Genomic DNA, 12,217 nt, shown 5'->3' with positions numbered 1-12,217 from the left:
CCCTGTTCCAGGGACACCTGTCGCATTATTTCCTGACACACTGTGGCCTTAGGGAAAAGTAATTCAGAGGGCCCGGGCTGGCCGGGAGTTGTAGTCTTTTCCTGCAGACAAGAAGGGGCGCTGTGGCGAGGGATGGACTACAATCCCCATGATGCTTTGTGTCGATGTGCAATCATGGGATACAGCTCAAGGCACCCGACCGGCCCGGGCCCTCTGAGTTTACTTTTTCCATGTGACACGGTGTGATAGAGCAGGCTAAGTGGACAGCAATATCTGGAATTCAGGAAGTGGGCAGCAGAGAGGGAGACTTTTATAATGTTCAGTGGAGCTGAAAGTCTGCATTAGGTGAGATGCCTGAAGACTGCAGAGGAAATGCATGGTGATTATTCAGCGACAATGTTTTTTTTGGGTGTGTTGCATGGTGCTGCAAGTGCCTGTTGTATGTGCACTGCAACACTGCAACTGGTTGCCTCAGAGCTGAGGGAGGTTCATTCTGGAGATCATTACAATTCTTTGCTGGGGAAGGAGGGCTGGAAGGGAGTTGACTCTGTACTAGGGAGGTGGCTGACACCATGTTTTACCGCACCAGGTGACACCAACCCTAGTGACGCCACTGATTGAAACAGAACGGATGTAAACAGATGATATCCATTCAATTTATGCCCATTTTTAGACAAGAAACATTTTTTGTTTATACTTTTCTTACCTCTGATTGGTCTCTGCAACAACTAAATAAAACAGATACAAAAATGGATGCAGACTAAACTGAACTGAAGATGCAGTGGAGGCCCGTCCATAAGGGCCCATCCAGTTGTATGACTGAACTGAAGATGCATTGGCGTTCCGTCCATAAGAGCCCACCCAGTTGGTAAGGTGCAGGTGGCTGGCTGTGCACTGTTTGCCGCCCCCCCCCCCCCAAAAAAAAAATACCACCGGCTGCCACGGTGAGGATGGACGTGCAAACTGATGTAAACTGAATTTGTTCTTTCTTTGAAAAAATGTAACTGAATGGATGATGTCCATATGAAAGGGGTTCAAATAAATCCCATTGTTTCAATTCTACAGGAGTTTCTGCACACAGTGGCCAGGGATATTCCACTACTACCTTGTATAGGCTGGCAGTAGGGAAAATTGCAAACCATTTTAAATGACAAAGCCTTGAAATTCACAGGTAATATATTTCACCACATAAAAGGGCATGAAAATGATATAACTAACTATACTGGGTTCAGCTTCAGATCAGAGTTAAAATATACCAGCATATTCATTTTAATTTGCTCCCTCCCCAGTATCAGGGTTCATCAGCTATGAGACGGTATACTGCAAGGCTGGCCAATTTGTAGCTACGATGATAACTGAAAGAGCATGCTGGTGACTGACAAGTATATATTTATATACCATACCCTTGTGCCTCCAAGACCCCTAGTTACATTGTTTGTAACTCAATACAGGTATATTACCATGTCTAGTTCTGAAGTGATTTCTGAGTCTTGTTATGCAAAATTGTTTGCAGTTTTTTCTAGCTGACTAATGTGTGGCACAGAAGGTATTGTTTGTGGAGGCACTAGAATGGTGTGCACTGTGTCCACGTACTAGGATGGTGTGCTGCTTTTGCATACATGAAGATGGTGTGATGTGTTCTCATGAACTATGATGGTGTGCATTAATTAGGGTGGTATGCTGTGTGTGCGCATGCTCTACGATGGTGTGTAGTATTTGCATGCTTTAAAGTGGTGTACTGGGTGCTCAAGCACTAGGATGGTGTGCAGCTTGCACTTAGGATGAGCTCTGGTGTGTTCGCAGAGCCCGCCAGGAAGTCAGCACTGCACAGCGCTAATCACAGGCAGTGAGACATTTCCCAATCCCTGCAACCGCGCATCAGGACAATGTCTCACTGCCTGTGATTAGCGCAGCGCCGACTTCCTGGAGGGCTCTGCCAGTGGGCTGTGCGAACACGCCGGAGCTCATCCTTAACTTGCACTAGGATAATGCATAGTGTGCATACACTAATATGGTGTCCAAAGTATGTGCATATACTAGGATGGTGTGCTGTTTTTATACATGCATTAGGATGTTGTGTTATGTTTGCATGAACTAGGATAATGTGCTGTGTGTACATGCACTATGATGATGCGGTCTGTGTACTTGCATTAGGATGATGTGCTCTGTGTGCTTTCACTTTCACTAGGATAATGTGTAGGCGTGCGCATATACTAAAATGGCATTCAGTGTGTACATAGGAATCTGGCAGGGTTATATATGAGATATATATATGTAATTTTTATTTTATGCAATATAATTCTGTTATTAAAATAAGTACATGAAGAAAGTGCTTTATAATTTATTATATATTTTTATATATAATACAAAACTAAACATATTTACAACATTGTAACTATGGTGAAGAAATGGATTCTGGACAGCCGAACTCCGATAAAAGCCTTTATTGTAATGAATAGTGAAGCTATGACTAAGCAACAATGATGTTGTGAAATGCGTCAGCCGTTTGTCCTGCTTCTGTTGTCCTGCCTCTGTTGTCACATGAACGTTGACTATTCATTACCATAAAAGGCTTTTATCAGAGTGCGGCTGTCCAGAATCCATTTCTTTAATATTGTTTGTGCTGAGCCTGCACCTGGCTTCCACTTTGAGGAGGGCGTTTTCTTCAGTACACCACCTGGAGCGGTTCACCCTTTTGTTGTATTGTAACTATGGTGTTACCGTTATGTGACACATTGTTGCACAATTAAAAAATAAAAAATATCCATGCGAATATTAAATTGAGTCTTCTTAATAGTAAAAGCATCCAAATGCAGCTGCAACACAAAACAGGTACTCCTGGAAGCAAAAAACAAAAAAAAACATGTTGGTAAAACAATAACATTACTGCTTGGAAAGTTTGCACACATCCGCCTAATTCATACTGTAGCTGTGTACAGCTACTGTACATACAAGAAAAATAGGATTTTTTAAAACAGCTTACCTGTAAAATCCTTTTCTTTCGAAGGACATCACGGGACACAGAGCCACAGTAATTACTGATGGGTTATATAGGCATCACTGGTGATTGGACACTGGCACACCCTATCAGGAAGTTCAACCCCCTATATAATCCCTCCCATTTGCAGGGATACCTCAGTTTTGTAGCCAAGCAATATAGTGTATTAGAAGAGGGGCGGGACCTCTGTGTCCCGTGATGTCCTTCGAAAGAAAGGGATTTTACAGGTAAGCTGTTTTTAAAAATCCTATTTTCTTTCTCGAACATCACGGGACACAGAGCCACAGTAATTACTGATGGGATGTCCCAGAGCAATGCTACCTGAGGGGGGGGAACCAGGACCAAGTAGGGTGCAATCAGACCTGAGGACCCTGTACCGCTGCCTGCAGCACACTACGCCCAAAGGCGATATCCTCATGCCTTCTCACATCCACCTGATAGAATCTGGTGAATGTATGAACTGAAGACCAGGTTGCGGCCTTGCAGATTTGAGCCATAGAGGCCTGGTGATGCACTGCCCAAGAAGCACCAATAGCCCTTGTGGAATGTGCCCTGATCTGAAACGGAGGAATCTTCTGTTTCAAACCGTAAGCTTGAATGATCAACTGTCGAATCCATTTAGAAATGGTAGCTTTTGACGCTGCCTGTCCTCTATTGGGACCCTCTGGCAGCACAAACAAAACATCCGTCTTGCGGATCTGAGTAGTTGCCCCTAGATAGGCCTTAACTGCTCTTACTACATCCAACGAATGTAGAGATCTCTCTTCCGGAGAACAGGGATCTGGAAAAAAGGAAGGTAGAACAATGTCTTGGTTTAAATGAAAATCAGAAACCACCTTCGGTAAAAAACTAGGATGAGGGCGTAGTACCACTCTATCCTTGTGTATAATCAAATAAGGCTCCTTACAGGAAAGAGCTGCTAATTCTGATACTCTTCTAGCAGAAGAGATGGCCACCAGAAAAATTAATTTCCTTGTCAACAAGACCAAAGGAATCTGAATTATTGGTTCAAAAGGCTGTTTCTGTAACACAGCCAGGACCAAATTCAAGTCCCAGTGGTTTAGGGGCGCTTTAACCGGAGGATTAAGACGCATCACCCCCTGCATAAAGTTTCGGACCAAAGAATGCGAAGCAAGTGGCCGCTGAAATAATACTGATAAAGCAGAAACCTGGCCCTTGATGGTACTCAAGGCCAGCTTCATCTCTAATCCCATCTGTAGAAAATCAAGGATTCTACCTATGACATATTTCCTGGGATGCCAACCTCTGGATTCACACCAGGTTATATAAGCCTTCCAGACTCTATGATAAATCATCCTGGAAGCTGGCTTCCTTGCATTAATCAAGGTAGATATGACAGGACCTGAGAGCCCACGACTCTTCAGAACGTGGGTCTCAATAGCCAAACCGTCAAATTTAGCGTTTGTAAGGCAGGATGGAACACTGGACCTTGAGATAACAGGTCTGGGCGTACCAGTAGGGTCCACGGGGAACCTACCGTCATCCTTACTATTTCTGCATACCAAGTCCTTCTGGGCCAAGCGGGGGCCACCAGAAGTACCGACTTCCTTTCCTGCCTGATCCTGCGAAGGAGTCGTGGTAGTAGCAGAATAGGCGGGAATGCGTAAATCAGTAAGAACCGATGCCACGGAATCACCAACGCATCCGTCCCGCATGCAAGAGGATCTTTTGTCCTTGCCACAAATCTGTCTATCTTTTTGTTGAATCGGGATGCAAAGAGATCTACATCTGGAACCCCCCATCTTTGGCATATGGCCCAAAAGACGTCGGGATGCAGAGACCATTCCCCTGGAAGTAACTGCTGGCGACTTAGATAGTCCGCCTGCCAATTTTCTATTCTCGGGATGAAAACTGCCGATATGCATGGCACATGCATCTCTGCCCAGACTAAGATCTGGTTCACCTCTTTTTGAGCAGCTCGGCTCCGGGTGCCTCCCTGATGATTGACATAAGCCACTGCTGTGGCATTGTCGGACTGGATCCTGACCGGACAACCCTGTAGCCTGATAGTCCAGGCTTTTAGAGCTAGATGTATCGCCCGGATCTCCAGAATGTTGATGGGTAAGGTCCTCTCTGTCTTGGACCATACCCCTTGGACCGCAGCCTGTTCCAGAACTGCTCCCCAACCTGACAGACTGGCATCTGTTGTTACCACCGTCCAGGTAACCGGTAGAAAGGATTTCCCCTTCTGCAGGTTTTCGGGTATGAGCCACCAATTGAGGCTCTGACGCACCGCATGCGACAGGTGCATCGGAAAGTCTAATGCCTGAACCTTCTTGTTCCAGGTCGACAGAATACTGTGTTGCACCATTCTTGAGTGAAACTGAGCATAGGGAACTGCTTCGAATGAAGACACCATCTTCCCTAGTAGCCTCATACAAAGGCGGACTGAGGGACCCTTCTTGGTCCTTACTGTCAGAATCAGCTCTCTCAAAGCAGTGATCTTTGCCTGGGATAGAAATATCTTCTCCTGGCTTGTATCTATAATCAGACCTAAATACTCCAGTCTTCTTACTGGTTTTAGGAAAAACTTTTCTAAGTTGAGGATCCAACCCAGGTGTTCTAGATACCTGACCGTGGTCCTCAAGTTTCCCTTCAAAGAGGCTACCGACCGGTCTATCAAGAGCAGGTCGTCTAGGTATGCTATGACAGCTATACCCTGAGCCCTTAATCTGGCCAGAGGAGGAGCCAAGATCTTTGTGAACACTTGAGGTGCAGTGGCTATCCCGAAAGGCAGAGCCACAAACTGGAAATGGCGCCCTCCTACCTCGAAGCGCAGAAACTTCTGATGAGCAGGAAAAATGGGCACATGCAGATATGCATCTCTGATGTCTATTGATGCCAGAAATTCTCCTCCCTGCAGGGTGGGAACTACTGTTCGAATTGATTCCATGCGGAAGGATTGAATCCTTAGGAATCGGTTCAGATCCCTTAAGTCCAGAATGGGCCTGACAGCCCCATTTAGTTTTTGGACCGTAAAAAGGTTGGAATAGAAGCCCAATCCCTGGTCCTTTGCGGGAACTATCATAATGACCTCCTGCGACAAAAGTCGCTCTAACGCTAGAAGGAGCGACTGCTTCTTCTCTGGGTCTCTGGGAACATTTGATCTGAGGAACCGAGGAGAGGGGAATTCCTGAAACTCCAGCTTGTACCCTAAGGTTACCGTGGAGATTACCCATCTGTCCTGGAAGTCCTCCTGCCAGAGCTCTGAGAACTGTCGCAGTCTTCCCCCCACTCGAGTGAGCGGGGGCGCCCCCTCATGCAGAGGTCTTAGTGTTTTGCCTAGTAGGCTTCTTTCCCCAGGACTTCTTTTGTCCCTGGGGTTGACTCTTGTCTCTGGACCCCGATGGAGGCGGCCGTCGAGACTGCCTGGAGGCTGAAGCCCCCGGCGCTGGGGAAAGAGTCCGTTTGAAAGAGGGACGCTTACTCTTCTTCTTGACAGGTAAGAGAGTGCTTTTCCCACAAGAGATTCTCTTGATATAGTTATCCAAGTCCTCTCCAAACAACCTTGCACTACGAAATGGAAACCCAGCCAGTAGCTTCTTACATGGTGCTTCGGCTGACCAATTTTTCAACCATAGGATTCTACGTATATGCACCAACCCCAGTGAAAGACGGGAGGTTTGCACGATAGAATCTCTAATGGCGTCAACCACAAAGCATAAGGCCGCTGGAAGGTTAGCAAACCCCTGGGCCTGCTGTTCAGGTAATACTTTGATGACCTGCTTAACATGGTCTCTTAAGTATTGACAGACTCCAATCGCTGCTACTGCAGGTTGGGCCACTGATCCTGCTAAGGAGAAAACATCCTTCAATAGGGATTCCATCCTTTTATCTACAGGATCCCTGAGCATCTGAGCATTGTCTACAGGACAAGTCAGGCTATTATTTACGGAGGAAATGGCGGCATCAATAGCCGGTATTCCCCACATTTTAATAAACTTTTCTTCCATCGGATAAAGTGTTGAAAACTTTCTCGGCGGAAAAAAACGTTTGTCTGGGTGATCCCACTCAGAATAAATAAGCTTTTCAAGTAAAGTATGAACAGGAAAAGCATGTGCTGCTTGGAAAGGTTTCAGTGACCCCAAAGCAGAAGAGGATTCTTTAGCAGTTTCAGGTATGGGCAACTTAAATGTGGAGCGGACCAATCCAGTGAGGATCTGCACTAAGACTTTCTCCTCTTGGGAAGTCGCAGAGGGTCCCTCTCCACCTGAATCCTCAGAAGAGGAATCAGCCATCCCATCCCGATCCTCTGAAAGGGATTCATCTCCTTTATCCCAGAGCTCCTCTGTCTGAGGGTCTTGGGGAACAGAGGAAAGCCTAGTGCGTTTTCTTCCACTGAGTGAAGACGTAATCACGGCCATTAATCTTTCCTCTAGACCATTAATGGTTGAGGAAAAAAACCTCTTGTGTAATATATACAGGGGCTGAAGTGCCAGAAGCAGGTGTAGCCCCTGACCCCGATGGCTCTCCCTGGCTAGCCATCCCTGGCCCATCTTTAGGGGGGGAGGATGCTGCCGACAGGGGGCCCTCAGAACCTGAACGAGATCCCCTAGAGTCTCTGGTTCCTGGGGTGCTTGAACCTCTTCTACCCATAGTGCAAAGCAATAAGGTGTGAGGTATACAAATGAACACTGCCCGCTGAGCGATGTAGTCTGGCTAAAAGCCTTGCTACCCAATGCTCAGTCTGGTGTTACTTCAGTAAATGCTGCCTAGGAGAATGCCTGTGTCCCACCTTACATGCGACCGTCAGCTCTGTGTCTCTCAGAAGGCTGTGTGCACCTGCACAGAGTGCCTTTAATAGCCTGCAGCTGGCCTGAGTGGGAGTCTAAGCACTCTGTGCTGACGTCCCGCCCCCTCCTTTACCGCCCCCTCCTTTACCGCCCCCCCCCCTCGAGTTTTGAAAAAAAACGAGCGCTTCCCGCGCTGCCGACTCTCCTGTCATGCTTCCGGAGAAAGGCTGGGGATGGGGGGGGGGGAGGGAGGGAGGCTGGTAACAAGATCTGCCTGAACGGCTATCTTGAGAGATGGTGGCCATTAGGCCGCAGAGCCCGGGTGGTATAACCACTTTCTAGACCCTTGTGGCCCCTCTCTAGCCTGGGGGGGAACATTCAAACATGAGAAATCCCCCTTTCCACCTTACCTGTTTGCAGCCTGCTTGAGACGCTGGGACATAAACAGCGATTACAACACCTGAGACAGAGTCAGCATGTGTAGGTTTGTGCTCTTGGCAGCCCCCGATGGTCACAATAGGCATAGCATGCATTTACCTTAAAGGAGAAAAGCCACTAGAACTCAAAAATTCTGTGGAATCTCCTCTTACCTTATCCAGCCGCAGGGTGCTGTTTACACAGACCCAATCTTCACCTCTCACGGTGGGCTCCGTTTGAAAAAACCGTCAGAGACTGGGGCCCCCATCAGTAAGGGGATCCAACAGTTCTGAGACCGTAAAGCACCTCGCCAGAAATTAGGAAGTTTAAAGCCATTTTCTGATCTGCGGGGTCCAGCTCTCTAAAAAGAGAAGCATTACGGGTAAAACCTCGTTTCTTCGGACACGAGGCCCGGGTACCATTCAATTCGGCCATGAAAAGACACTTTGAATGGATCCGGTTCGCCTGGCTTGCCCCAGTATAGGATCTTAGGATATTCCCTTTGGAGCTCAGCACAGGCCATCTTTACACGTCCATCACCTAAGACACTGGCGTAAAAACTGAGGTATCCCTGCAAGGGGGAGGGATTATATAGGGGGTTGAACTTCCTGATAGGGTGTGCCAGTGTCCAATCACCAGTGATACCTATATAACCCATCAGTAATTACTGTGGCTCTGTGTCCCGTGATGTTCGAGAAAGAAATACTTCAAAGTGGCTTCTTGAATCATGCTGCAGGTTGGGCACACTCCTTAGACAGCGTAGTGAAAGATTTACAGAACAAAATATGTCTTTGTTTGACCTACACAGGTCAGCTTGTATCTGTATTTCTCAGCACATTATTGTGAACAAGTCCTAACAATTTAAAAGGAATCATTCCTAATTACTATAACAATAGAAATCTTAGAGATGCCCACAGAGATGCTCTGTACTATACAAATGACAGCTTCATTGACGTCAGATACTAATCACAGTGCTCTTCTTTCGGCACGGAGACGGAGAGTTCCAGCTAGTACAATGCAGGATAGTATAGTCTACATTCTCCTCCCTCTCTCCTCATCCATCCACAAAAGCCTTGGCTTTTCACTCAGTACAAGGTGTTCTGTGAATGGATAAGGTGAGATCATCAGGGAATTCGTAAAGAATATCTATGATACTCTAGAATTCTGTTCTGCCTCCACACAACAAATGTTGGTGTAAGTGGTGTACATAAATTTGGGGCAATCACTGGGCATACTGAGGCCAGAATGTCCATAAGGACACTCCATTCTCAGTGTAGCCGAGTTCCCTCCCCCCAGCTGCAGCTGTCACACAGGCAGCACAGTGACCAAGAAGTTTTGAAGCTGGGTGGGCAAAGCCTGGTGGACATTCAGAAACACCAGTTTGCCATCAGGTCTGCTCTCTTAGTGATTGACTGTTGGCAGTAGGTGGCATTGCAGAGGTCCTGCTGCCATTCCATGCTGGACTGGTGGTTTCCTATCTAAGTCTAGAAGCATCTGTTATTTCATTTTTCTGTGGATTTTTTTTAAACTTATTTATGTATTGTGAATCACCATTAAATAGGAAATGCAGTCTGCTCACATCATTTGTAATAAAAACATCTTTGCCATTCTGAAGCTTCCCTCCAATCACTTTTCATATTATTTTATATATACTGTGATTCTGTACTTGCCAAATATGTGGCAGAAATTTCCCTCCACCAAGTCTGCCTGTAGCCACTTTAACTGTGGACAGCTGAAGCTGCTGCCTGTTCACTTCCTGGATTTACACAGACACACAGAGGCACACCTCTAGCTCTGCAGCTTTCATTGGCCTTCTTATGACTCATCCCCCCTCCCTTCCTTGCAAACTCTAACAAGAGAGTGAGAGAGAGAGAGCTGTGCATGATGTCATATGCCTAGGCTAATGACTAGACAAGAAGGAGGAAGTGGGCTGTATAAGGTATTTACTGGCAGAAAAAAAATGTTTTACTATACAAAGATAAAACAACAAGGGCAGAGGATTTAGTAGATGGAAAGTTGAAAAAATTACTGAAGGTCCGCTTTAAATACTGCACTATTAGTATTTTTCTTGTATGTGGTGCATCCTTGTAGATCTAAATACCGATACTCACCCCTGGTGGAGATGAGAAGTACAGTCCTCGCTTTTATTATAGTGGAGAGAGAAAGATTATGATGGATACCATACAATAGGCACGTACTGCGTATGCCAGTACCCTTAAAAAAATTACCTCTTGACTTCTCACTTCTCATAACTGTACATCTGTAGTATCACTACTGTGTTGCTCTCTGATCTCCTCGCTGAAGGCTCTAACAATGGGAAACAAAATCGTGCTTCTACCAAGATGGCTGCCTTCACACAGAGACACAGTGCAGACCAGTAAGTTTGTAATGCAGGTAGACCACCTGCAATACTGGTGACTAGTCGTTTTTTCAAAGTCCAGAAGTAAAAGAAGAGTATCTATACTGTGCTTACCTTTTCGACAGCCCGTTTTCAATGTCCGTTGCTTTGCTGCCCCTCTGCAGCCACTGCAGTTGTTTGCCACTTCAGGGTGTGTTGCATACTGAATGCTTGAAGAGTTCAGAAAGCAACAAAGCGGCAGACTTTATAGACACAGGCTGCCAGAAAGGTAACTATAGACGTTCTCCTTTTACAGGCTGGATTTGTTTACAAGTAATCCTGTAGTGACAGGGACACCCTACGGCTGCCAAGGTCTACCAGATGTTTTAATATTAGTTTTTAATGAAAGTACAGCAAGCTTTGCAATTGACACTGTACTGTATATCTATTTCATTCACAATAATACTTTGGATTGCGAGTAACACGATTAACAAGCATTTCGCAATACGAGCTATTATTTTTTAAAAATCCTGACTTGGTTTGCGAGAGTTGTCTCGCAAAACGAGCAGGATTTAAGCCTCTGCAGTGTGCAGTACCGCATTTGGCCAGAGGTGCCGGTAACATTCGGAGCCGCTCGGATGCACTCGGAAATACTCAGTTCCCGAGTGCATCTGAGCAGTTTCCGAGTGTTTCCAAGTGTCTCCGGCGCCCCCCTCCCCCACCTCTGGCCACATGCGGTACTGCATACAATAGAAGTCACTGTGGAACAAATTTTCTAAGTTTCCATTGACTTCTATGGGGAAACTCACTTTGATATATGAGTGCTTTGGATTACAAGCATTCTTCTGGAACGAATTATGCTCGTAATCCAAGGTACCACTGTATTTACAAAAAAACACGATTTAAATCTCTAGAGTAGAGTTTGAAAGGTTAGTAGAGAATTATGATATATCTTACATTCATGAAAACCTCTTCAGCGTAACTATCGGTATCTGCATCCCAGAAGCACCTGGCAGCCATTCTGTAAGGAAAGAAAATGAATATAAAGCTTCTTGTAAATGGCAGAAAAGGGCTACTGAAAGATGAATTTACAAAGATGCATCTTCCACCCTAGTCCAACTTCCCTGCAACTAAGTTACTGTCCAGGCAGCCTGTATTTACAGTCATAGAAAACCCAGAGAACAGTACTTCCCAATAGGTACATGTCTGCCATGACTAGATGACTAAGTGTAAAAGGCCATGAAAGTATCAGTGACAACAATATGACACATAAGCATCCACCTATGAATCCACCCAACAAATTGAACTTTTTATAGAAATGTATAGTGTTGTTCTACTTTCTTTATTTTTTTATATTTGGAACTAAAAACTTTTTTGGCAGGCCTGTGGCAGTCTGAATGGGACAGTGACTCAGTCTGGATGGTACAGTGACACCATTTACTGACGCCTGGTATAGAGTATAAATGGATTGCATGCCTATGCATGAAAGACACATAGATGTGGAGTCCATACATAGCTGCCAACTTCATAAACAGAAGAACCTATTCTAGGGGTTCTTATTGTTTTTTTTTGTATATACTTTGAATGATGTGTACTCTGTTACTGGGATCCAATAAATGCTAAACACTAGGCAAGAATTGTGAAAGTAGGAGCAGGTACCTTTTAGAGGGTACCCACTCCCAGAAAAAAAAAAAACTGCCAATAAGGTTA

At 45.5% G+C, this 12,217-nt stretch overlaps 1 protein-coding gene across 1 annotated transcript in view; it reads right to left on the bottom strand.

Annotated features, from left to right (window-relative positions):
* Positions 1-2,401: 2,401 nt before the first annotated feature.
* Positions 2,402-12,217, bottom strand: part of LOC141139886 (dynein light chain Tctex-type protein 2B-like) — a 28,635-nt gene continuing 18,819 nt past the window's right edge. The window contains exons 4-5 of the mRNA XM_073626435.1: positions 11,465-11,528; positions 2,402-2,838 (exon numbers count right to left, since the gene is read on the bottom strand). Of these exons, the coding sequence (XP_073482536.1) occupies positions 2,791-2,838; positions 11,465-11,528 (112 nt within the window). The 3' untranslated portion in view covers positions 2,402-2,790. The remainder of the gene's footprint in view (positions 2,839-11,464; positions 11,529-12,217) is intronic.

The sequence above is a fragment of the Aquarana catesbeiana genome, linkage group LG04 (genome assembly GCF_042186555.1).
Source record: "Aquarana catesbeiana isolate 2022-GZ linkage group LG04, ASM4218655v1, whole genome shotgun sequence".
Lineage (NCBI taxonomy): Eukaryota > Metazoa > Chordata > Amphibia > Anura > Ranidae > Aquarana > Aquarana catesbeiana.
Note: the sequence above shows the minus strand (reverse complement) of the source record. Positions and strands in the feature narration are given on the sequence as shown.